The sequence below is a fragment of the Mercenaria mercenaria genome, chromosome 14 (assembly GCF_021730395.1).
Source record: "Mercenaria mercenaria strain notata chromosome 14, MADL_Memer_1, whole genome shotgun sequence".
Classification (NCBI taxonomy): Eukaryota; Metazoa; Mollusca; class Bivalvia; order Venerida; family Veneridae; genus Mercenaria; species Mercenaria mercenaria.
The window spans coordinates 56,317,737-56,345,174 of NC_069374.1; the positions used below are offsets into that span (position 1 = coordinate 56,317,737).

General features: G+C 35.3%; 2 protein-coding genes across 2 annotated transcripts; both read left to right on the forward strand.

The window, feature by feature from the left end:
- Positions 1-524: 524 nt before the first annotated feature.
- LOC123527033 (zinc metalloproteinase-disintegrin-like MTP4) lies at positions 525-8,925 on the forward strand. The gene is made up of 10 exons (XM_045306290.2): positions 525-828; positions 1,055-1,133; positions 2,962-3,048; positions 3,302-3,444; positions 3,822-3,865; positions 4,251-4,374; positions 5,354-5,503; positions 6,543-6,687; positions 7,212-7,331; positions 7,669-8,925. The coding sequence occupies exons 1-10, from the start codon at positions 803-805 to the stop codon at positions 8,065-8,067; spliced, it is 1,317 nt and encodes a 438-aa protein (XP_045162225.2). The 5' UTR covers positions 525-802; the 3' UTR covers positions 8,068-8,925.
- A 7,572-nt stretch (positions 8,926-16,497) lies between these two features.
- LOC123527032 (A disintegrin and metalloproteinase with thrombospondin motifs adt-1-like) lies at positions 16,498-26,089 on the forward strand. The gene is made up of 12 exons (XM_053522648.1): positions 16,498-16,576; positions 17,250-17,503; positions 17,977-18,066; positions 18,283-18,394; positions 18,820-18,931; positions 19,640-19,718; positions 20,191-20,277; positions 21,036-21,181; positions 21,670-21,710; positions 22,572-22,680; positions 25,508-25,657; positions 26,026-26,089. Exons 1-12 carry the CDS (start codon positions 16,498-16,500, stop codon positions 26,087-26,089), a joined length of 1,323 nt encoding a protein of 440 aa, XP_053378623.1.
- The last annotated feature ends 1,349 nt before the right edge of the window (positions 26,090-27,438 follow it).

The window sequence follows — 27,438 nt, forward strand, 5'->3', positions numbered from 1 at the left end:
ACTCGCTAAAAGAACATGTCTTAAATACAACAACATAAATAAACGTACATTGTATTTACGGTGTTTCAACAGGGCCATTGTAATGTTTTACTGTCGACACCTTTCGAGATAAAGACGATAAACATGATGTTGTAGCACAGCATAATGTGAAGGAACGAATACACGATGCGACATAACCACAATACGACGCGACAACATTGTATACATATCGCGTTGTCTCATTATATTGTCGTACTCTCACACCGTATCATGCTATTGCACCGTATTGTCGTGCTCTTTCATCGTACTATCGTGGTGTCGAGGTCGACAGACCGACGGTACGACATGGATATCGTGTTATCGCTTCTACACGATGCGACAGCACGAAAACACGATGGGATGGGACGGTAATACGACGAGATAACGTGATATTTAAGTCGTGCTGTCGGATCGAGATATCGAATCAAAACATTGTGTTGTCATGCTACTATAGAATGATATTGTCACCCTTACCTCAGCAAGGCCCAACAGCGCGACAATACGATGTCCCTGTCGGAACACCGAAGTTCCTTGAATACAGGCCACTTTGATCAGTTTATATTATATATATCTGCAAAATCATAGAATGTCATAGTTGTATCCACTCTTAACATTCATAGACGGACAAAGTCCATGGAAACCCGCGGGAACGGCGACAGTCAGTCACGGGGGAAGAAGAAAGCGGTCATTTACACCAAAGTTCCGCCCTCACCATAATCCACATGAACGGTTAAAGCGGTCGATTTTACCAGAACCTGGACATAAAACTGTAGAGATAGCTTTTATGCTGGACGACGCTGTTATGTCAATGTAAGTCGCTCAAATTTCTCAGAAATCTACGGATTACTGTTTTCGCCATCAACTTTTGTTCATAAAAGCGACAGACAAAACTTGAAATAAAGCAGTATTTCCTAGGTGCCACTTTTAACTAATTGTTACTAGAATATTTAATAAGTGTTTAAAATTGGGATTCTAGTCTGACTTTGTATTATTTTTCTTATCAAGACACTTAGACAAATCCATTTTCTGTTTAAAGATTTCATCAACGGCATCCGAATGACGAAGCAGCAGCTGAGAATGAGGCAAGATTATATGTGGCATTACTGACCATTGAGGTATGACCTGTGGATTTCCTTGTTTGGTTTTCATGAATATTTGTTTGAATACTTGTTCCGGTAGATATTGTATACACTTAATTCAAAGTATCAAAGTCTTAAATTTGATTTCACGATTTTATCGTATTACTTTAGATTTCAGTATGATGCTGTTTATTGCAAATTTGATTTTCAAACTTGGTATAAAGAATACTAAAGAATTTTGCTATGTCTGCGTAAAGTGAAGTTACCGAAATGCACAGTATACACTACTGCTTTATGCTGCAATACCAGCAATGAACCATGCACCAATCTGTCTACATTAATAAAATGACAAACCTTTTGGCAATATTTATCTAACGCACGTGTACGAAACTTAACAGAATGATATCAAATGCAGATAATTTAAAAGCAGTGAAAAGCACGTGACTCTTCTAATATCTGAAGAGTACCTGTGGCAGTATAAAAGGTGGCAAAGACTTTAGCTTTTTTGTGCACGTATAACATACTTGTACAGTAAGGTATCGACTGAAATTTGTAATGATGTCGTGGCACCATAAAGGGTGTAACTTCTTTTGTAATACATGCGTACCTTCGCAACTGAAATTAATAAAAGTTGGCAAAGACTTCTGAAACAGCAATAGTTTTACATGTAACACACATGTACGTTTCGAGATCGGCCGAAAGAAAAAAAATCACAGGCAGAAGCATGCGTACTGCTAAGGCAAAGCCATTTGTAGTATTTGCAAAGTAGTGCTCATGAACTTTATACATTGAAACTGTTGAATAAATACAATTAATGAGTGCGCTAGGTTTTCAAAATATTAAAATCTTGTGTTGTACATTAAAGGGCTGTAAATAATGTAGCGATATATGAAAACACTGTTTACACGGGGGTGGGGGGAGGGGGGCGGGGGTAGTGTTACACGAAGGACGGAGTTCTCCGGATAACCTGTCATGTTTTCTTCAGACAAATGTTACGGAGTTCCTGGAAAACGTTACAAAGTTCTTCTGATATCTGTATGATAAAACAAGGAATCGGTCGTCAAAATGGTAATTATTTATCTTTAAAAAGAGAGAATGATTAACACACTTTCTAAATAATAACACATAGCTCAAGAAACACCCTGGCAGTAACAAAAGTTATCGTAAGAACTCTTTGACATCTTCAGAGTTATCACCTGAACTCCGTAACATTTGAAAAATCTGGCATAAGATTGTTAGATAGTTGTTTATGTTTGCAACTTTGCACAAAAATTGGGCTGTTGTGTATGGCGAGGATGAAGAACGTGAATGAGTGGATTAATATTATGAATAAGCAAACGATTTCGATATTTTACTCAAAATGTCTTGATTTCAAAGAAGTGGCGGTGATTATTAGACTAAACAGGTTTTTTTTTCTGACGCATAGCACAAAACATTAGGCAACCTTGATCATCAAACTTTAGTTTAACACCCCATTCTCTCTTTTTAAAGATAAATAATTACCATTTTGTCGACCGATTCCTTGTTTTGTCATACAGATATCAGAAGAACTCTGTAACGTTTTCCAGGAACTCCGTAACAGTTATCAGAAGAAAACAGGTTATCAGAAGAACTCTATCCTTCGTGTAACACTTCCTGCCCCCTTGGTTATAGTGCTTCTAATGGATAGTTAAAATGAATAGGAAATGACAACAGGCATTCGTTTGTTTTTGTTTTTTTTTCCATATTTTCGCTCCATACTCTTGTTTTCGGCTTTTGACCTAATATCTTAGAGCTATCGGGCGATGGAATGGGTATGTTGATAATCCAATAGTATTTCTACGCCGTTTATCTTTTTTTTTAATAATGTCTTATAAAATTTTAGATGAACGTGTATCTTTCAACAATAAAGGACGTGTCCGGCGGGGCTCTAGATATATATGCTTATCCGACTGATGTAGTTTTTCCCCAGGTAAGATAGAAATCAAATATCAAAATAATGCATAAAACTACCCGTAACTACGTCACTTAGCTATCATTTATTTTTACATGCATTAAGAACTGTAAATCTTAAATTAAATATAAAAAGCTCAAGCCTGTGCACGCTCCTATAGACAGGACATCATTCACTGAGATATGACCTATAGTTGTTTTACTTGACAAAAACATATAACTAAAGGGAGATAATTATGTAATTTATTTTAAAACATTGACTTCTACTTTAGAAAGGAAAGGATTTTCAGTGGGCTTATGACTACAAAGACGGTACAGCATTGCGTACAGATTACAATTTCGACGTCAAACTCCGACAGACAGTTAACGGCGGCTTTTCAAACAAACAGTGGGACCACGTGATGGCTTTAACAGGGTACATAATCAATATTCACTGACTACCTTTGTGCCCCTATAATGATTATTAATTTTTTTGTATCCGATTTCAAAATCCCTAGATTTCTTTTTAGAAAGCCGTGCGCGCTGTATGCGCTGCAATGCAAATACGAAAATAGCAAAATTACGCGGCAATGGCCAATTAGTTAATACAGGTCAGCAACCTTAAGAGTATCATAACATTTCAAAACCAAGGTAAATCAAATGCTGAAATACGGATTCATTCTTCTGGCCATGTTTCGTCTTCGTTTACAAGAAGCTAAAATCTAATATTTAAGACCACCAACTTGATCAATATGATACGATTTTTTCCTTATCCCGCTAACACTTTATTGATGAATTCTTGCTATGTTACAGGCTTGACTTATTTGACGTAGAAACTGGTTCCTACAGTTTGCTAGGTAAAATGTTACAGTTAGATTTGTCTCATAATAAAACGGAATATCAATCGACCCATGGCTAAAAATGTAAACTTCCCCGAGTCTGTTTTACAAGTTGCCAGGGATGCATCATGTAGTTAGTTTGCGGATGGTTTGCATGGTTTGTGGTTCTACCTTTTTCTGTGTAGAAAGAGAAGGGTTGCTTATCAGACAAAATAACTCTTAAAAGATAGATGACCTCAGATCATTTATAATGTAAAGTTAATAATTATTTGTTTTAAAAATGTTAATGTGTAACAGCTCCTAGAAGGTTGTTTATTTTGCATACAGTATACAGCAAAATTAGTTTACTGCCGTACAACCTTGATGCGAACTTTTTTTTATTGCGACGACGTTTATTTTATAGGTTACGCCTACCGTAGCACAGTCTGTTACCCAAGCTGGCACTACTATGCTGCCTACAGGTACTCGATCAACGAAGTAAAGTCGTACAACATTGGGAGGATTGCCGCACACGAACTAGGCCATGCGTAAGTCGTTGGTCATATTCCTTTGACTGCTAAGAACATTCTACATATATTGTAAGAAAAGTGTTCCAGAATGTTCAGAACGGCTGTTCTGAAAGTCTGGTACAGACAGAACAGTCACGTGATAGATATTGTAGGTCTTGGTTCCCATGAACTATTGATAATTTCAATAGTACTGGGTACCAGTGTTCTGTTTTACTTCTTTGACACTGACTCTAGAATTTTAACAAAACTGTTCTGAGTAGTCAAAAGAATAAATGGTCGGTCATTCATTTAGTGTACATTAGTTCTATAATACTGAAACTTAGAATTGTAAAAGTGTTTGTGATTAACAGTAAAGGGTAAAATCCATCAAAATTTTCACGTTAAGCCTTAATTAATTGAAGACTGCGTATTTCTGTCAACTGTTTTCTATGGTTTGTCGTAATGAGTTGAACCTAGGAAAACCAGACTGTTGATCCTGATTTTGCTAAATATTTTCCATTCCGTTTTTTGCTGATAACTTTGGGTTTACCGTATATGTTTGTATTAATAAGAGAATTGATTCTAGCTGATATATTTAGAATCTACAAAAAAAAAATCACCAGAATTTGTATCTCTGTATAAAACCTAGGCCAGAGTAGATAACCAACCAGATCGGATCAGCATCTCCAGTGTTATGGCCTTTAAATTTCACAGACTTATTTATAGCCGCCAACGGAAACCCATACGGTCGGCACTGTTAGTAATTTTAGTGGGAGCATAGGGCAAGTGTGTCCCATTCCTTTATTTATACCTAATTGACAAACACCATTAGAGAATCATAAAAGAAGGTAAGAAGAGTACATTGTGTTTCCGACGTAATGTATTTTGTTAAATTAGCACGTAGAAAGTTCGTTTCGCCTTTTGGAGATGGTGCTCAGTACAGGTGTGACTGTTTTTTTTTATCAGAATGGCTTAGCCTTCTAAAACTGTAAGTCCAAATTGTATTTACTTTTTGCAGGCTAGGAATGAAACATGACGTAGATGACCCCTGTCCCAGAAATGTAAACATGATGTCTCCTTCGATCTTCAACCCCAACTCCACGTCGATGAGTACATACTTCCGATTTTCAGCTTGTAGCGTAGACGATTTGAAAAAGCATCTGTTTAGGTAATATCACATTTTTGTAAACTAAATGCTATGGAAATACGGTTGAATGAACTTGATATTCACTGTAGTGAAAATGAAAGAAAAGTAGTGCAATCAAAATTATTTAAAATCAGCTTAAAACGTCACTGAACTGCCTTACTGTATTATAAAACGTTACAAATGCAACCGAGCAGTCATATTACAGAACGTTTGATATATAAATCCTACTGAAGTAACCATGTTCCAAAATATATATGAATGATAATCAGATGCAAATCTAAAGAACAAGGTACGCGTGAACTCGGTGCCTTTGTAGAAAACAGAGCAAGATACCATTAAGGGCCCACCTTCTTTTCATAAAACATTTGTATACTAGTAATTGAACCAAAAAAAAAAATGAAAATCGCCATCAACCAAAGGTTTACGAATTTTGTAAATAAAAGAAAGTTTTACTATACTTTGAGCAGATGTGTATGAAAATTACATTTTAAACTTGGGAAACAATCAAAATATCAGTTTATTTCAGTAAACTGCATTTTTTTTGTAAAAGGCTATACTACAGAAACATTAGAATAGGTAAAAACTTTTCATTCTTGATATTTTTTACCAAAATATTTCTTCTCCAGTTGCGCTTAAAACATGAATAGTTAATATATGAAAAAAATGCTTGAGGCCTGGTCAACTAAATCAGTATTTAGTTACTATTTAATTATGTTAAGAATAACAAAAAAGTACATTATACATGTATGATTCTGTAGAATACTTTCTGTTCAGTTTTTTGTCTTAATTACCCAGCTATATTTCTAAAATGGACTGGTCCATCTTTAATTTGGGCAAGACTATTTATTATTCGAAGGGAAGTTCACTGAAAATTTAAGACTGAATAGCGAACAGTGCAGACCAACGTCAGTCTGCACGGATGTACAGGCTGATCTTGGTTTGCACTGGTCGCAAAAACAAGCTGAAGATTAAAGACGCTTTTGGTGTCCGGTATATTGATGCAGACGACATATTTCTATGCATTTTGCTCACGTGATTTGTTCTTACTATTGTATTTCAGTATGCCTAATTGCACTACGGAGAACAGTTTTACACAAAGCCAGTTTGAAACGTTTTTCTGCAACGGATTAGCAGGCTCACAAGACAATAGTTTAGATCGTCAGTGTCAACGAAGAACTGGCTGGACCGGAAGTAAAGCTTGCAATGTACGTAGAAATTGTTTGGAAAGATCACATGTTGTGAATAGTCTTCTTATAGATCGTTTATAACATATCAAAATTAATGTTGAACCGGTGAAAATCTTGTTACAAGATACTTAAAACGTGTTGTATCAAGATTGTTCAGTGGTCTGATGTATGTTTGAAACATATAAAAATCAGTGTACAGTCTTCATACAAAACTTTTAAAGCATATGAAATGTAACTGTGCGGCCTTGTTATCAGACGTTTGAAACATTTCAAAGTTTATCACTGAACGGTCTTGTTACATGTTACAAAGCGTTAAGAGATATAAAATGTCACTAAATGTTCTTGTTACAAATCCTTAAACACAATATTATCAAATGTCACCGGAACTGTCTTGTTACAAAATGGTTGAAACTGAACGTTCTTTGAGGACTTTAAAACAGCTCCAAGCGACCGCCTTTCATCTCTTTCCTAAAATAGTGTTTTTGTTTTTATTCTTTGGAATTCCTCGATTGATAACAATTCAATGTTGTTGTTTTTTCCAGACAATATCAAGTGACAAAGATTGCTATGCAAGGTATCGTGTACGCTGCACTGTTGAAAGACGCTTCTGTGGTGCTTACCTTAAATACGTTTGGAACGGTACACCATGTGGGACAGATAAGGTAAAAGGAACTGGGTAGCAGACCATCAAATTATTTTCTTTTTATTTAAATCTGGAATGGAAATCTTTGCGAAACAGATAAGGGAACAGGAACAAGGTAGCAGACCATCAAAAATTCTTTTCTATTTAATTCTGCGTTTATTAATTTTGCTCAGGAGTGTAATTAATTAATAACTGCACATAATTATATCCAATTTATCTTGTATTTGGAGTGAATTTGGATATTGCTTCAAAAATACCTCATAGCCACAGTAAATCGGCCGTTGACTTGCTTTTACAAAAAGAACTAACCTTGTCAATGATTATAATGTAATAATGTCAATGTTTTACACGTTCAGGTTTGCTACCAAGGTAAATGTACTGAGAAATTTGACGTATGCGAGAACACAACAACCACATCTACGACAAGCACGACTTTTACATCGAGTTCTTCTTCAACGAGTTCGACATCATCAACGTCGTCTTCAACAAATACGACTACGGAATCTACGACATCGAGCACGACTTCAACAACGACTGCACGTACTGCTACGTCTATCACCCCTTCTACAACTAGTACAGAAGAACCTACATCAGCTCCTTGCAACTGTTGTGGCTTCAAAAGAAACAAACGTAGAAAACGTTGTTGTAAAACAGGAAGAAAAAAAGAAAATGCAGCATGTTACTGTTGCCAACAACTGCGAGATGTTGAACCACCTAAAGGATTCGATGGTCCAACATACGCTGAAAACGAATAGTGCTTTGTTTGACCGTATATGGCTCATTTCGCATAATGTTTACGACTGAAGTTTTTCCGTACACAAAAATATCCGTACGCATAAAACTCACCGATGAGCTCGCCGATGAGCTTTGTCTAGCTGCATAATGTTTATCAATAAGTTATGTCCGAACGCATGAAGTGTACACCAATGACAATTGTCCGTACATTTAAAACTCGCAGAAGAGCTACATGTATGCCTGTACGCATATGCTCACCGATGAGCTATCTTCGTACGCATATAGTTCGCCATTGAACTATGTCCGTACGTATAAAGCTCACCAGTTGTGGTACGTCTTTACACATAAAGGTCACTGGTGAACCTAGGTCGTACGCATAAACACACCGATGAACTATCTCCGTAAGCATAAAGCTCGTCATTGGTTTATTAAACAATATTTTATTAAACACAATTCATTTTCAACATGTACATATATCTAAAAGGCATACAGAATTGAGTAGGAAGCTGAAAGCTCGTCATTGAACCATGTCAGTATGCTGATGTGCTATTTCTGTACGCTTAAAGCTCACTGGTGAACTGTCCGTACGTATAAAACTCACAGGTGAACTATGTCCGTACGCATATAAAGCTCGCTGATGAACTATGTCCGTACGCAAAAAGTTCACCTGGGAACTATGTCCGTACGCAAAAAGCTCACTGATTAACTATGTCCGTACGCAAAAAGCTCACCTATGAACTATGTCTGTACGCAAAAAGCTCACCTGGAAACTATCTCCGTAAGCAAAAAGCTCACTGATTAACTATGTCCGTACGCAAAAAGCTCACCTGGGAACTATGTCCGTACGCAAAAAGCTCACTGATTAACTACGTCCGTACGCAAAAAGCTCACCTGGAAACTATCTCCGTACGCAAAAAGCTCACTGATTAACTATGTCCGTAAGCAAAAAGCTCACCTGGGAACTATGTCCGTACGCAAAAAGCTCACTGATTAACTATGTCCGTGCGCAAAAAGCTCACCTGGGAACTATGTCCGTACGCAAAAAGCTCACTGATTAACTATGTCCGTATGCATAAAGCTCACTGTTAAACTATATTCGGATGAGCTCCGTGCTCTCCTTAAGCTATATGCGGCTGAATGGTTCTTCTAAAACTCTGTTGTGAGCTTCATGCGAAATGAGCTATATGCAGGAGATGCAGTCTAATAGTGCTCAAGTCTTTTAAAAACAAAAAGTTGTAAATTCTACAGAATAAAAGTGAAGAAAGTTACCACAGAAAATTTTTAAGTTTTATGCCTATCGATATTTCACCTGAAAAAATGTAGAATTAATAAAGTTTTGTACGTACGTTTTGGCAGGAAAGGTAGATTAGATCATAGTTAATATTATTTTTGTACAAAGACCAGCCACAAAGTTACAAATGATAATAAGGACCCTCCTTAGATATATTCATTTTAGAATAATCAAGGGAATTGTTAAGCTCAAAGTGTTATATATCTTTGCTATTTAACATCAGTTTTCCTCTTTCTTTAAATGTTATAACAATATCCTAGATATATGTAGTGGTATATCATCAAATAATACATTGATATGATTAAATGGACAGCTTTAGCCACATGTATTATTTTACATAAAAACACCCAATATCTTTCAGTAACTTTGAGTAATAAAACGGTGTCTTTTTTGTAGTCATAACTACTGGACCAAGCCGATAGAACAGGGCTATCATATGATATTATCTTAGATAATTAAGGATCTGTGATATTGTCATTTTCTTATAAAATAAATTCTTTTTTAAAACATATTTGTTTACTTTATTGCTTTATATTTAGTTTGAGACAACTGTTCTTATATATATATGGATTTTAAATTGAAGTATGAATTTTGATTGTTTAAGTCAGTATGTCGAACCTAATTTATCCGAATTTCTTCTTTGGAATAAATTTCATCTGTGAACATGAAACATCAGTCAAACTGTAAACTGAATTTCCTTGCAAGACGTTTGATGGTTTAAGTCGATATGTCGAACCTAATTTACCCGAACGTTTTCTTTGGAATGAATTTTATCTTTTCCTTGTACCTGTGAACAGGAAACATCGGCCCACCTGTAAACGAAGATCACATTACGTCTCTCCAAAATTTCGATTCTTTGTTCTATTTTTCTGGTCCTTTGTTATCATTCTAATGTAATAGAATTCCGCTTAAGCCGGTGCTAGGGGATGTGAGGGATGTGCTATTATGTTACTCGTTTGCATTCCATGCTTCCAAAGGATCTTTTCACATATTTTTGAACTTTCGGTTTCTCTAAACTTTGGAGCTTTTAAGCCATAACTAAGGTAAAATCACATGAAGCTATGGGTGTCTGTATTCAATACATATGAAAAGTGTTTTAAAGTCAAAATCAGAGACAAAATTTACAACAGTTGCGCGGGAAAGCTAATAATAATATTATGTGCGTCGAACTCACGCACGGATAGTTGTGACGCCTTCCATTTTGCCTACGCAGTGGGCAAATGAGATACACAAACATTCTTAGAGTTTCGCAAATTCAATTTTGAATTATGCAAATAATATTATAATTCATTTGGTAAAATTTGAAAATTAAAAAAAAATCCAGAAAGGAGAAAAAATACTAGTATTAAATAAGATGAAGAATTTAAGATCTAAGATTATTAAAGGATTATGAAAATTTTATAGATTAAAATGCAAATCAACAAAATTTCATGTTTTAGTCACCGAGATGACCTTCATTTCACGCAGTTTTAATTGTTAGTTTGATTTTTACATTTTTTTTTTCAAATCACAGACCACCGTAGTATCGTGCATGCGTTTTTTCTAGCCATACGTCAAAAGTGAATAATTCAGTAAATTATAAGATTAAGGATTTTCTCGGCATGATTTTGCCAGTGCTAGAAAAACTCGTCTTACGGTACCGAGCCGGTATCATTTCTCATTTTTTGCTGTATAGTAGAACAAACATTTTTGGACATGAACTGGAAATTTCACAACAACATTACAGCAAGGCAGCTCTGTATTTCTAAAAGTGTAACACTTTTCGAGCCAGTCAACTCTAGAAAACAACTGTTCTGAACAATGAACTTTTTTGCTACACTGTAATGTTTACAACCACAGCGCGCATGTCCATTCACATCTGTCAAGGCCGTCTGGTCGGGAGTTCTTTTTTTAATCCTTTCGTATTTAGAAATGTAGCCTTGCAGAAAACAGACATAAGAAATAACACAAATTTACACAATGTCAATAAATACGTTGGAAATATTAGCAGTCAAAATTAGGGTGGCTTCAAATTGGAGACTTCACAGTTTCGAACTACTTCCTAGGATACAACGACAAAGAGGTACTCTAATACCGTGGTGACACCTAGCACCCCAGAGAAAAGATGGCCCACGTGCTCTGTTTTTATGAGTAAATAAGTAAATTTATACGCAACTATAATAAAATAGTGCTCAAAAGAAACGCATTCGTTTTACTTTATCTCTCCTATTAATTGCTTAAAAAACGCATTCGTTTTACTTTATCTCTTCTTTTAGTTGCTTAAAAGAAGCGCATTCGTTTCACTTTATCTCTTCTATTAATTGCAGAATTGTAAGAAAAAAATATGTTGACCTATGGCTGAAGGTGTACATTGAAATATCTGGCTCTCGGGAAACTGTTTGGCGGTAACTCGACAGAGCCTGGACTTGGTTAGAGACCACCAATTATTTTCCATTAGGCTTCCATTATAATATGGCGTGTATGGCCTTCCATAAACATGTATATCTGACCATATTTATTTCAGAACTATCTTAGTCCCAACTAAATAACGGACGAAAAACCTATGAATAGTGAAACTTTTTCTGAGTAATTTCGCATGAATGAGATGACCGTCTGTTTACATCGTTGGCATGACCGGAGAAAACCGTTTGATAAAACATTTTTTTCAATATCAAATGTATAAAATGTTTACAATTCATGTATGTATAATAAAATGCTGTAAATGCATGGAAAAAATTCAGTTTAAAAAAAAATCACTTCCTGTGTTTGTTTACATTACTGACCAGGCAGAAAAGACAAACAATACCCTAATCCCGGGTAAACGGTTATCTTATCCCTAATAATTTCCCTGTACCTTTTTAAATTGGTGGTCTCTGATTTGTTTGTATATAAGTTCATTTTAGTCGCCACCGGTAACTCATATGGGCGACTCCTCCAGAAGACTGTTTATAATCTTAGTGGGAGGATAGTGCAAGATACAGAAGACGCTCAATTCCAGAAGCTTCCCTGGTTCTTTTAGCGTGCCAGGTGTAAAGCACCCATACATGGGACTCTTATCCCAATGTTAGTATTTTTTAGTTTGAGAAGCGGGGACTCGAACTCACGATTCCTGGTTTCGTAGTCAAACAATGTTACCACTGGGCCACTGCTTCCACTTTGGGTGGTCTCTGATCTCTTACAACGTCTTTTTATCTACCGCATATTGTCATTATCACAGACACTTGGGGCTCGGACCTCCACACACCCCATTCTCCTCCGCCCCTGGTTAAGTTTAGCCAATATATTTTAGCATTTTACCATGTATTGAGCATAGGTGACGATCATAAAACGCATTTTATAACATTTCAGCGTGTTTTTAAAAAAAATGTATTTTTACCATCAATGCTCTCGATATTACAAGATATGAAACATCGCACGAACACTAGGGAAACAATAGCCAGTTAAACGTTTAAACGAACCCCTATCAATGAATCACTGGTATCAATCGCCAGATCTGTTACCATTCTGTCAAATGACACCGGTCCCGACAACTGTCATTTGTATTCCGACGAGAAATCAATAAATAATATAAATCAATCTATCTAAATTCTATGGAACACTTCCTTGCGAATAGATCCCTGCTTTGAACTGCGAATATCGTTGCCGGGTACCAAAATTGATACCGTTTCGACTGCATTATAACGGATGATCGCTTCAGCACGTGTTACACGAGGTCTGTTTACATAAAGAAGTGATGATCTGGTTTAACATAGCCGTAAGAGTAACAATTTTGGTTCCCGGTTTATGACATGCGCTACACAAAGCGAGGGTCCAGCGCAAGCAAGTGTTCCCATTGTTCGTGCGATGTTTCATATCTTGTAATATTGAGAGCATTGATGGTTAAAATACATTTTTTAAAAACACGCTGAAATGTTACAAAATGCGTTTTATGATCGTCACATATGCTTAATACATGGTAAAATGCTAAAATATATTGGCTAAACTTAAACAGGAGCGGAGGAGAATGGGGTGTGTGGTGGTCCGAGCCCCAAGTGTCTGTGGTCATTATCGCAACTTTTCAGTCGCTGTGGGCGCAATTTCTTTATGTATTTGGTCACTCATATGTGTCAATTATTGGAACTTAAGAATGAATTACACTTACGTATATATGAACATTTAGCAAAAATATTGACAAAATATGTTGTTGTATAGGTTTTGAAGACGGATTTTTGATAAGAATCACTTATACTTTCTTGAAAATATACAAAATATACATGTGCGAATTATATATAAACAACTGGACATCAATAAATTGGTTTATTCCAAGTGTTCTTGATTTAATGAAACAATTCTCGTATATTCATACTTAAAGGACGGGATATGATAAGATATGCGAAATGGCCCCCTAAATAATAAGAATATGAAAACTCCATAATTGAAATTTTAACTGTCTAAAACAAAAAAGAAGATCATAATCGTTAAAACTATGACTTTTAAAAACTTCAAAACCAAGTTATCTGTAGGACTCAGACCTTTAAAATACTCGAGGTCCGTGACTTTTACCGTTTTTACACGCGATTTACACACTACATGCTCGAATTTCATTGTGAGCCGGAGCTGGTGTCAAGCTGTAGTTTTGTTGAGAAAATAAGGTTACTAAAATATACATTTTCAGAAAAAATCAGCTTGACACTCGGTCCGGCGGCTCATATTGAATTTCCGATTTTTTCGCAATTTTTTTTGCTATGTGAAATAACTCGCTAAATTACTATAAATAAAAAAAATGCAAAACTGTTTCTATGTTGCTATGGTAACGCATATGAAATGAAAGTTTTGGATTTTAGTTTTAGAAATTTTCTTGATACGAAATAAAACGAAACTAACATAATAAGTAGAGAATACGCCTATGTAGATGTATAAAATAAAAAAAGTCTTATTTCTTAAAAGAGTTTTCGGTCGTCCTTACATGAAAGAGTTATCTCCCTTATTTTCCTTGTTTTTGCACGATCATTCTGTCTTAGAATACAAAATAAAAATTCGTTTCAAGAAGTTGGATCACTGTGTGTTGTGACGACATACAATTTATAGGGTTCAGCAATATAAAATAAAATATATTGCAAAATAGTTTTCTATACCCCCATTCTAAACGATCAAATATCTTTTCAGCGTAAGTCTTAGATAGGTGTAATAATCAATTATTTTTGGTTCATCACCGACGTCTGGTCATTATATCTTAGTGGATTTTGAAAAATATAGTTAATTACCAATTGAATGGTGTTGTTTTAAATGCATATTTAGTGGGGGCCATTTTTGGTCCTTATCATATCCCGTCAACATACGCAATGTAGAGGTAATCATAATTCCATGTTATAAATAATTGCAGATTCTTAGTGTAGTTAGAACCGACGTAGTCATGTTTGAAATATAGATTACTAATAATGTTGGCTTTCCCCTTTTAAGATTTGTTTAATTATATGAAAAACAAAATTATTTCATAATATCTTTGAACACGCATATTGGCTACATTTGATACCAACAATAGTAAGACTGATGTTTCGAAACCGTCTTTGATAAATACAATTCGGTTCACTCCCCTCTATGAAAAACTAAAAACTAGTCTCCTTTTGTGAAAACAAAGGCCCCATTAATTGGTTCTGTGTATGTGTTTGTGTATGTGCGAGTGTGTGTGCGTACGTGTGTCTGTGCGTGTGTGTGTGTGTAAACGAGGCTGATAATGTTTAACCTAAATACACAAGATGTTTCCTACGTTTTTATTTCAAATACATGAAAAGAATTTTTCGAAAGAAAGAATTTGTTCGAGACGCTTTTAAAAATTTACGCGTGATAGTTAATTGTTAATATCTAATATACATTTTATAACAATCTCTACTTAAGTGATAATAATTAAACTTTTAAGAGTTCAAATGTCACTATCTTAAGCATGACCTTGGAATTATAGAAATAATATTATATCCGCAGCTTAACTGTTTTCTTTTCTTTTCTTTTTGTTTTTGTTTTGGGTTGGTCAAAGTGAAATGAAACGTACTTTTGATGTCATTGACTATACGTATGGCTAAAAAGGATTGGGCTTGATCAAAAGCTCGGGGCCAAAAGAAATGCATATATTAAGTCACTCTCACCCACACAGTTTTGAAATTAAGGTCAAAAGTAACTATTTCTTTTTTACTGAACCGAACATAAATTTATATCATTTAAAGTATACGAATAACAAATGATTATAAATAAACATAATCATGAAATATCCGGGTAGTCTTTCTGTTCAGGCATATAAATGCGCATCGAAACGAAAACATCATCTTAACGACAAATTAAGTGAAAAATAAGTACTGTTAATAAATATTCTACCTTGGGGTCGATTGGTCAGTTTGTGGTATATATCGACCAATAGTGAACAATGTTTGACGCAGATGATAACTTTTGTTTATTTTCATACAATATTATCCTTTAATCTCAATAATAGTGACAACACCTTGATGATGTTAATATCTGATCATGATATTGTTTTCACAAATGACCTGCTGCCGACCTTTTTGCGACCCGTTTACGAAATAATGTTTCCTATAAATATAGAGCCCTTGCAGGAAGGCGTGATATATTAGAATTATCGCGCACAAGGAGAAAAGGTAAATATCACTTGCATTAGAAGCTACAGTACGAAAATCAAATATGATAAAAGTTTGAAAGTTAATAGGTGCTAAAATTATTTGATAAAACCAAATAAAACATATATTTTGCTTTTGTTGAGTTTTGAGTCACTACACTATAGTTTAGATCATACTAGTATAGCACAATTTCTAGCTTTTCGTCGTCGGAAAAGACCCAGATACACCGCTGGGCGTTGTTTCGGGCATGGTGGGCATGTGAGTAGGAGCACCGACCTTCCGTAAAGCAGTTGGATTGCTTCATCACTTGAAAGAATTCTTTACGCAAAGCAAGATTTCGAACCCACATTGATAAAGGAAGCGATTCGAAGTCGCTACTCAACAACTCGGCCACGGAGGCCCCATATGATACGTATAAAACACGAGATGGATTATATGTTATAAATGCAAATGATTTTAAAACTAGACTATCGTTTACAAAGTGTTGAAAATATTTGACGGAATTGTTAACCACAATCTGTACGTTTTCAGATTTTGTTTTGTTTATATTACCATAATAAACAAGATAAAAAGGCAGGATGAAGCTTGGAACGGCGCTGGCGTACATTTTTGGCATCGCTGCCATGGCAACTGCATACACAAGAGACGGCTTTAAAAGTAAGTCTAGTTTTGTCTTCTTTAAGTGTAGCATTTACTCCAGATTTTGGCTGCCGGATCTGTTTTGGTCATATAATAATCATTAGATGAATTTTCGTTTATAACAAAGATTCTATCTCAAAAAGTGCGAAATCAAAAAAAAAAAAAAAAAAAAAAAAAAAAAAAAAAAAAAGAAAAAAAAAAAAACATGCCTGAGTCGAGAATCGAACCCGGGTTGCCTCGACAATACAAACTTTCCTACCATCTTGACCAATTCGCTTCAGCGGAACTCAGTTTAGCTACGGTACGCCGTCATATACGCGTTTCAATTTTGAATAGAAAATTAGAAAAATACAACTAATTGTCATGTGTTTCCATAATATATAATCTATATCAGTAACTAAGTTTCAAAGTCTTTTTAAGAAATACAGCAATAATTTCCTGACAACTTAAATTTTTCATTTTTTTCCCGTTAATTGTACGATCTCGAGGTCAGTCTCTTAAAGGGATTTATTATGTTTTTCGTCGCCTGCATTTTTTGTGTAAAAGGCACCTATGCTGGCAAGGTGCAGTATATGATGCATCTCGCGGACTGAGTGCGAAACTATTGTATCTTGTTCTTTATTCATGTACAGTTACACTAGTTCGAATTCTGTTATGTTCAGTCCCTAATGTGTATTCACATATCCTTTAGGTACAGCAAGACCTTTCACAATAAGACCAAAAGTCAACAGAAGTGTGTCAGAGGATAGCGACGAGAAACTCAACGCCAAGCGAGATACTCGTTCCGCAGGTGGGTTCCCTCAAGAACTGAAGTATGTAATTACATTTGACGGAAAAAGTGACTCAGAGCTTCACCTTGTTCGAGATCATTCTCATGTGCTACCTCCGGGTTTCCAGCAGGACCTTGCGGGAAGGTTTTATCGAAAGCCTATAACAAATGATCTGGTAATATTATTTCACATTTTTAATCATAGTTGTAAGATATACATAATACAGGGCGTTTATACACTGTATTGATTTATTATATGCATTATTTGTACGGAAATGTACTCGACGTATTAAAGATCCATTTAAAGACTGCTCATGGTCAAAAGTGTCCATAATAAATTTGCACAAGATGGGCCTCTATTTTTGTACCGTTGTCGAGAGTGGTACTGTTTGTACATATTCCGGGGGCGTTATGATTACAGTAGTTCAGATAGAGGACTAATAATGACTCGTTAATTTCCGTTCGGTTACGTATTCCCCGTATGCGAATTCGGCAATCTCCGGCAATCTCCGGTTGTAAGGAAAGACTTTTGGCCTAACAATACCGAAATAGAAATGGAGAATCCGTAATTGTACGGAAATTGCCGATTGGCATTAAGGGTACAATAACTAAATATGAAATGTTTGAAATACCTTTTTTTTTATTTTAGAATGTTGCGTTTTATAAAGATCTGAATGGGCATGGACTATTTGCCTGTCAGCGACAAAAGTCAGCACTGGAAGAATTTGAATGTGGGTTTGTAAGTATATATATGTTTTTATTGTACTAAAAGATTGATATTTTACAAAACAAAGACTCTTGATTTATAAAACATGCAGCAGTTAACTGAATTTCAAATTAAGATATATATTATAGATATCAAATTGATGTATTCTAAGGAACAATTGTATATTATTGCAATGGTTCTGTCAATTTATCTGTTTTAATATGAACATCATGAACGTATATTTTTCAGTCTGCAATGTTAGATATAGGAGAAGAGACATGTTACATTGGTCTAGGGGCTTCACACGCAGATTGTTCAGCAAAGACTGATGGACCATTTGAAACATTACTGGAACCAATTAGTAAGCCTTTTTAGCTAACCTGCACCAAAGGTTCAGGGAGATTTATCAGTATAAATGGACGGTCTGTCGTCCATAGTCAACACCTTCATCATCTCTGAAACTCTGGTCCAAATTACACCAAACTTCAGTGATAGTACTGTGGACAGCCAAGTTCGGAGAGAAAAATCTTTGAAATTTATTTTTGATGTTGTTAATTAATAGACAGGACATGACTCCTTATTGTTAATCACTGGTCTATAGTTTATGGTCAATATTTAATACATGCTCGTTGTGCTAAAGTCAAAACTTGAATTTATTTCACATACAAGGTCACAGGCAATAGTTTTGACTATTGACCGGCACCATTCAGGAAACGAATAATGTAATGCCCACCGTTGTTTAGAGTATATGTACTGTGCATATAGCCTAAATATTGTATATTTCAGAAGAAATCACACTCGGAAATGAAGCAGTCAGAAATAAAAGAAGTATATTACCTGCCAGAGGTTTTAAAATTGTTGAAGTCGCTTATCTTCCTGACGCCAAATTTACTGATCTGTACGTACACTAAATCCATTAACTATGATTATATTAAACATTCAGAATTGGCAATGTGTGTGTTTTTTAAGATATTCAAGTAAAGGTGTTCTTGAAATCTTGCTAACGTATTTTGCACAGGAAAGGGGACGATACACAAAATGATACACCATAATGATATGCCATACTGTTTCTGTCAGCATGCAAACGATGTTTATGAGCTTGAAACGTGGATTTCTATATTTTTAAAGTCCCGTCTAACAAATAAATCAAGAGGACGAATCCGTTTCCTTCCTTTTTAACCGCGTTCTTTTGTTGTATTTATCTTTTTATGAAACATAGTTTCACCTTACCTTGTTTTACCTCCCGCAACATTCTAGTTATTTCATTGGTTAAAAGATGGTCACATGGTGACCCGCTATATTTCTGTGGCGGGTCAATAGATGTTAAAAGTGTGGTCGATAAAACAAAATATATATTTGGTATGTGAGTGATCTTTTTCTGAAATATTTGGGGTCAGTGTGATCCAGATGGGGACTCGCCTTCTCGCACCCACCCTCACGCTCCCCATTTATCACATTGACCCGTGTAAGTTCACATTGGGGTCAATAACAAACCCAGACATTAATATTACACTTAATACTCTATCAGAGAGAGCTTAATCCTGTCCTACTGAGGAAAACCTAGGAAGAATATGTTTCTTCAATTATCATTTTGTTTTTACTTCAGGTTTTACCGTAGACATCCTGGAGATATTGCCGCAGCGGAGGCGGAAATGCTGATATTTGGCACACTTCTCACAAATGAGGTGAGTAAAATATCGTCTGCTTAATAGTCCTTTTGTACTGTAATATCTACAACTCACTGGTTGATAGAATGGCTTCACAATTAGAGGCTCATGGGTTCAAGCCCACCTGAAGGTTCGACTGTTCATATAAAAATAGAAAAAAAGTCTTTCGGGCGAGTGTGCTCTAATAAAACCCTAGTGAAAACATTTTGTATTGTGTATTTTGTATTGTGTATTTTGTATCTTTCCGCATCCTCTAAAACTTAAATGGCTGGAGTTGCCGATATCGGCAACCTAGTGACTTAGATAGAAACGACAGCACCATTATAGGTAAAAGAAATTGCTTTCAAAAAGATCTGTATGCTGTTAGCTTGACTCTTTTTCAAATATCTATATTGAAAAACTGTTTAATTATATATTAACATTTTAAACCTTTCACCATGTCTACAAACTTTTTTCTTGTAGAAAATCAAAAACCTATCCATTTTTTCAGATAAATATGTACTATTCGACATTAAAAGAAACATCAAATGGTGATCTAGATATTCAAGTATATCCCACAGCCGTTGCAATTCCAGGGGTAAGTCGGCAATCTATTTCATGCTTGATATTATTTTATCGAAATGGAACGTTCGTGCATTTCAGTTTTTTATCGAAATAAAACGTTCGTGTATTTCATTTATTTATAGAAATAGAACGCTAGATCATATCCTGATATATTTCAATTCATATTTCTACTGCGTGGTCAACGCAGGGGAGAGCTTTTGTAAATGATTCATAGACTAGATGAGTTATTTTATCAGGAAGGCAGGGAATTCTTTAAGATATTTTACAGGCGGCACCAGTACTCTTTATAAATATATAGATTCTTCTGTCTAAAATCAGGGCCACTTTATTTTTACGTTTACATGCAGTTACAAAGAACATGTACATTACAATTTCTTACAAATGAAAAAGTAGTTTTCACATTTTGAAAAACTGCTATAAACCTAAGTATGCCTCAATATACAGTAAATAAGATTTGTTTACATGTACTGATGTAGTATATATTATGTATTGTTTAGGGCCGTCGTCATTTCAGGAATACCATGGCGCAAAAATTAAATTTGAATGAACCATAAAAAGCATTTATTTTCGTGGACACAAAATTTCTTGATTTTGGTCAAAATGGTTATTTTGTGCGGACATAATATCCAGGATTTCATAAATGAAATAGAATTTTTTAAAAAATATTTTTCGTTCGAATTTAATTTTGAGGTGTGGCGTAACCATGAAATCTATGAAAATAACTTCCCCACGAATACTAATGAATTTACAGCTTTTTATTTCTACCTTCAGTACAAAAAGAACTTTCCCTGGTCAGAGAACTATAACGACGGAACAAGCCTCTCTGCTACAGACGATATGAAAGAAAATCTAGAATACATTATAAATGACAGTGGTTTTATTTCTGAGAGGTTTGACTTTGTCTTCGCTCTCACAGGGTAAGTCTTAAATATCTGCATGACGATAGCGATATTATAACTGTCAGAGAAAACATTTAAATAATTCTTCAATACAATTGCGCAAAAAAAATAAATAGAAATCAAGGGGAATAATTCTTTGTTATCGTGTTGTTACTTGCATTTACCAGGATAAATTCTTATAAATTAGTGTTAAGATCGCCTGAAAGTCAGCACAGTTTGTATCTATAGACTCTGAACTTTTTTTTTTAAAAAATCTTAAAATTATCTCCAAAATACCGTACCGTACAAATCTTTGAAAAACAACAACAAAAAAAAAAAAAAAAAAAACAACAAAAAAAACAAAAAACCGACAGCAATTATATGTGTATGTATGCATATTATGAACTAAATAACCAGAATGTCACACTCGCTAAGATGATAACTGGAAACTACAGAAGCATGTCATAAAACAGCATTATTTCCATCTAAATAGTACGTGAAGCACGTGCCACTTTTTTTCTTTACAGGTTCAATCTAAAAGACTCTCAGACTGGCAGTCCTATCGTTTGTAAGTATTTCAAAACATTTAGTTATTTTCTTATGCTGCATTTTCATTTTTTTAGTCAGAAATTTCAAGTGGTACTTACAAATAATTAAGGCATTTCGAGTACATGTAGTTAATCGTCTAATTTATCACGATTCAGAGTTCAGATGCGCAGGAATGGCACCACGAGTGGTTAAATACTGAAGTATCTGAACGATGAATTGTGGTAAATTAGGCGATAAACCACAATGCTTTGATTGTTTTCATTCTGACATGTTCATTGACATATATTGATTAATATTTACCTGATGAGTAATGAACCAGACGTCATCCGACAATTTGACGTCAAAATTGACGTCATAATGCTCTCTTACAGGTCCGCACGTCGACCTCTGTTTATCACAGAATATACTGAGCTTGACGTCCTGCTTTATTTAACAGGCATTCAAATTAAATCATGTTAGAATAGTATTTTACAAGATTCCTGGCTGTATTTTACTGGTTTCCTGTGTTGTTTTCATACAAAAATAGAAAAGTTCTTTCGGGCGATGCTTGTCGCAATCATCATGTTATATATAAGTAGAAAGTTTTTCGGATTTAATTTTCTCTGCGCGGAGATGTTTGCTTATACTAGAACACATGTTATGAAACCAATCTATTGAAATATTCGTTCATTTATGTGCTATTTTTGTTAAGGTCGGTTAAAAAGAACTCTTTAACAGTGCAAAAACAATCACTGACATTTTTAATCTGTGAAAAACAGTGCTGAGTTACTATGCTTTTTAGGTTTGATCTTTGGTCAAGTAGAGTTATGTGGAAGGTGGTCTAATGATATATAAACTGGTATAAATTCAGATATTTAAACTTTTACTATTGTATTTGCAGCATTAACATACCTTAGAACGATTTGCACGAACTCCCGGGAAAAGTATGCAGTCACAGAATTTACATCATGGAACTTACCGCGAGTTCTGGCGCACGAGCTTGGACATGCGTAAGATTGTGTATTATTTGTTTTTTTCTTTGTAAATACGTAAGATGGCCATCCAATACTTTTCGCTATTGAAACACATTGCAATATAAGTCATTAGTATTTTTGCTATTATCTTTTTTTTTATTACTTTCCGAATTGTAGTAAGAAAACGTATAAGACGGGAAAAGCGAGTGCTTTCCTAGGCACAAAACACCTGCCACAAATTCTCATACTTTTTAAAACAATTCGTTGTTACTCAATTACTAGTATTTGGTTCGTGAAAAAAATGCAAATTAGTATGCGAAAAGTTATTGAAATCTGCAGACTATTTGTTTGCTAAGTAATACGTTATTTCTTCATGCCATCACAACGCTTTGTATATTAAAGTAAAATCTGTCAAGTAAGTATGATCTATATAGCAATTTCATTTAGCTGATCGTGCAATTACCTTGTTATCGATACGAAATGTCACTGATTGGATACCTTGTACAGTGCAATGGATCACAAATCAGTCACCGGTTTTTTTGTTGCGTTTACTAATCATCATTTTCCAAATACTTATCTTCAGTGTAAAACTTGGTGACGAAAAATTCGCTTAAAGCTTTTGAGAATGAGTGCACCATCTGTAAAAAGAAGGCATTCCTAAAACAGAATGATATTAAAAATCGATTATTAATTTTCAGGAACAGGTTTTTGCTGAAGTTATACAAAAAGAGTGGAAAATTAGTAAAATAATACTTTAGGCAATGATAAAGATAGTGCTTTTTAGGTTCTTCGTATCTGTCGATCAGTTGCACGTTTATTCGTATCTGCCAGTTTATACTGGAATAAAAAGTGCAGATCAGTGACGGTTTCACGTACCAGTACAAAGATTTTTCAGTCCTAGTAAATTCATGTGAAGTTCATACATAATATTCAAATTGTACTAATATCAGATTTTATAATGCACTGTTCATTTTATATTGAATTAATTGCAGTTAAGTTTCACTCACACCTAAACTATTTTATGCACAAGAACATTCTACATTTCAAAAATATATTGGTTTTCCGTCATGTAATTTCAATATCAGGACGTCGCCGTTCGAAAGTGGTCGGCCGGCACGAAGCGTCCGCGAGTGCGACGGCAGGAGAGTGGTCTGAGAGCAGTAGAGGTGGTTCCCCACTCGCTTAGTGGGGTTTGGGGGTCCCACTGCAAAAATATTAAGATATGGGTTGCGTAAGTACTTTCCTTGCATCTTGAAGCATTTTCCATTAAATTTTCATTGTAAATTAAACAGTTTTAACAGGATAACTATCCGATGCTTTGCCCAATGAATGTGCCCCCTTGAGTTCATACAGCAACTGCAATTTATAACAGTTTTCAAGTTAACACCGACATTCCAATGAATGCTTGACCTCTGTGAGTCTATCATGGCGGTGGATTAAAATGAAGGCTTTTTCAAGATTCGAGATTGACAACATTTGCCGTCTAGGAGAAACTACACCTGACAGTAACGCAAGGTCATTGTTCATCGTAATGCAAAGATCTATTAGGAACACAAAGCTGAAACTTCTGTTATCCTGTTTTCCGATCCGAAAGTCGTGGGTTCGGAATTACATGTCTTAGTTGTTTTGGATATTTCAGGTATGTCTTGTTGCAGCAATTTCGTTAAGCAACGAGTTTAAGCATACGTTTTTCAGATTTAAGAAGATAGAATCGAAGTATATTTATTTATATAGTTTGAAGATGTACGTAAGCATGTATTGATTAAAGCAATATTTAATGATTATTCAAATAATTGAAGAAATTGCTTTCGGTTAGTTTTGTTTTTTTACCACGAAAAAAACATTTTACTAATTTTTTTAAAAATAAAACGACTATGTTTTTTTCATTCGATCAATAACCATTTTATGAGTAGATTATAAAAAAATGCCTAGATCATAATCGGTTTACAGTATATCAGATATAGTCCTTTAATTATGATTAATCCAATCAAGCAGGGTCATTAACTTTTGACACAAGTGTCTGAAGTTTTCACATAGCCCGGTCATTTATTATGAAGATTACCTCGTGCGGATAATTGCAAGCATTTCAACTTAAGCAAAAGCTGAATTTATGCGAAAAAAACTGGTCTGTGGCAAAAAATAGTGGTCGCCATGGCCCGCGACGGCCTTGAATATGCGTGTTTATATTGTATAAGAGAGACTGATGTTTCTTTGGTCAATAACTTTAAAGTTATTAGCCCGTAATGACAATCGTTCAATTTACGTGACATTACGTAATATCCTGATACTACATCGGCATTTTCCGGCAGCTAATGTAGCTTGTAAGAGCAACTAGACGAAGAATGCCGAACCCCTATACGGAGTGAACGTAATCACACGGAAATTAACGATATTCATCACAAACAATCAAAAGAGCAACTGCAACTGCAATCGGAAAACTTCCAAAACTTCCAATATTTCCGCATTGCGCAGCTTACGTCACAGGTCACTTGTTGCTGCAACCAATCACTGAATTCGTAACATATTGATCTCGGTTTGCGGCAGCTTCCCGGCTTTTCATATCATACTAACACACACTTGGGTACCAAAAAAAAGAAAAAAGAAAAAAAAGAATACATAGGCTTGGAGCCGTAGCTCCAAGCCAAAAACACATAGAGCACAAAATTGACAAGCTGAGAAACAGCTGCTGCAATAAATAAACCCAAAGACATTTTTTAAGCGAAAGTTGTTTCTTTTTTGCGTAATTGATTGATGGTACATCGGTTTATATATGCCGCTGATAATTCGCTTTCAGTTATGATGAGCATTAGTATAATAAATGGACCTTGTTATTCTAATAAAATACCTTTATGCATAATTTCAGTTTGGGAGCTGAGCACGACGACGACAGTTCCTGTCCCAGTGGTGTGAATCTTATGTCACTGTATCTGTTCGCTCCGAACTCAACCACCAAAGACACGTACTACTACTTCTCCACGTGCAGTGTGGACGATATCAGCGCACATCTAAACAGGTATAGTTTTTTTTCTGTTTGTGATAGGTAAATATACAGATGAAAAAGGCTTGTAAATTTAGGTTTCTATGGTTTTGTCGGTCGTAGTTCAGGCTTTGCATCACTAAATTTTATGACTTAATATACTGACTAAAGGTTAGTGTTAGGGTTAGGTTAGTCTAGAGTTAAACTATAGTGGTTTTATACCTAACCTATGGCCGCAGCACCCGTATTTATGTAGCGCATAGACAAACGCGGATTTCTGCAGATTAGATAGATTAGGACGGCGAGCAGTCTAAAGTATAGAGCAGTGGTCAAGACGTCTGACGACCAATCAGTGACGTGAAAGCGGCCGATCCAGACAGATTCTCTGTTTGAGTTTATACTAGCCTCGCTTTCATAGAAGCTCTTACTTATCCACCTCGCTACCAGTATATCGTGCGCATGGATTAAATAACCAGTGGTCATTCCTGTATCGCTATAGTTTCCAATGTTACCTCCAGGCTAACGTACCATTTCATAAAACTTACATTGTTATCTTATCATTTTCTGTTAAATTGACGTAAACATTAACGTAGTCGTAACGTAATCGTCCATTTGCAGTCTGGCACGATGCTTACGTTGTTAACGTTTACGTAAACGTTAACGTATTCATCCATTTTGAAGTCAGGCACGATGCTTACGTTGTTAACATTTACGTAAACGTTAACGTAATAATCCATTTTAAAGTCAGACACGATGCTTACGTTGTTAACATTTTCGTAAACGTTAACGTAATAATCCATTTTAAAGACAGACACGATGCTAACGTTGTTATATTTACGTGTAACGTATTCTATCCCAATTTGCAGGTCCAGGCATCGATGCTTATGTTTAACATTTAAGTCAAGCGTTAACGTACCATATCCATTTTAAAGTCAACACGTATCTTACATTTGTTTATCATTTTCTAACAAATCGTACAATGTCAGTTAGTTGTAACGTTGTCATCCATTTTGCACGCAGGCACGTTGCTTACGTTGTTAACATTTACGTAAACGTTAACGTAATAATCCATTTTAAAGTCAGGCACGATGCTTACGTTGTTAACGTACATTTACGTAAACGTTAACGTAATAATCCATTTTGCAGTCAGGCACGATGCTTACGTTGTTAACATTTACGTAAACGTTAACGTAATAATCCATTTTAAAGTCAGGCACGATGCTAACGTTGTTAACATTTACTTAAACATTAACGTAATAATCCATTTTAACGTCAGGCACGGTGCTTACGTTGTTAACATTTACGTAAACGTTAACGTAATCATCCATTTTGAAGTCAGGCACGATGCTTACGTTGTTAACATTTACGTAAACGTTAACGTAATAATCCATTTTAAAGTCAGGCACGATGCTTACGTTGTTAACATTTACGTAAACATTAACGTAATCATCAATTTTAAAGTCAGGCACGATGCTTTCGTTGTTAACATTTACGTAAACGTTAACGTAATAATCCATTTTAAAGTCAGGCACGATGTATAGATGATGACAGTACTACGTATGAAGAGTTTGTTGAAAGTTTTTGCCAAGGATTCCTCGGCGAGCAAGCGTCATCTGTAGATAAACAATGTCAACGACTTACAAGTTATACAGGAAGCACCGCTTGTGACGTAAGTACACTATAATGCAATTTTCTCCCATTAAAACTGCAATAGTTCCGTCGAGTTAACATCGTCCGCATGTAAATGATACAAGCGGCAGACAGCGAACAAGTATATGGAATAAATACGTTGGAACGGCAAGACTTCCCTTAATTTT

What these genes read in the sequence shown, in the direction of transcription:
- LOC123527033 (XM_045306290.2), top strand. Translation starts at nt 803, where the DNA reads ATGCTGGACGACGCTGTTATGTCAAT. An exon ending in CTGATGTAGTTTTTCCCCAG is followed by an intron (nt 3,049 to 3,301) that starts GTAAGATAGAAA and finishes CTTCTACTTTAG; the next exon opens with AAAGGAAAGGATTTTCAGTG. An exon ending in CACCATGTGGGACAGATAAG is followed by an intron (nt 7,332 to 7,668) that starts GTAAAAGGAACT and finishes TTACACGTTCAG; the next exon opens with GTTTGCTACCAAGGTAAATG.
- LOC123527032 (XM_053522648.1), top strand. Translation starts at nt 16,498, where the DNA reads ATGAAGCTTGGAACGGCGCTGGCGTACATTTTTGGCATCGCTGCCATG. An exon ending in AACATTACTGGAACCAATTA is followed by an intron (nt 18,395 to 18,819) that starts GTAAGCCTTTTT and finishes TGTATATTTCAG; the next exon opens with AAGAAATCACACTCGGAAAT. An exon ending in CAGCCGTTGCAATTCCAGGG is followed by an intron (nt 20,278 to 21,035) that starts GTAAGTCGGCAA and finishes TTCTACCTTCAG; the next exon opens with TACAAAAAGAACTTTCCCTG.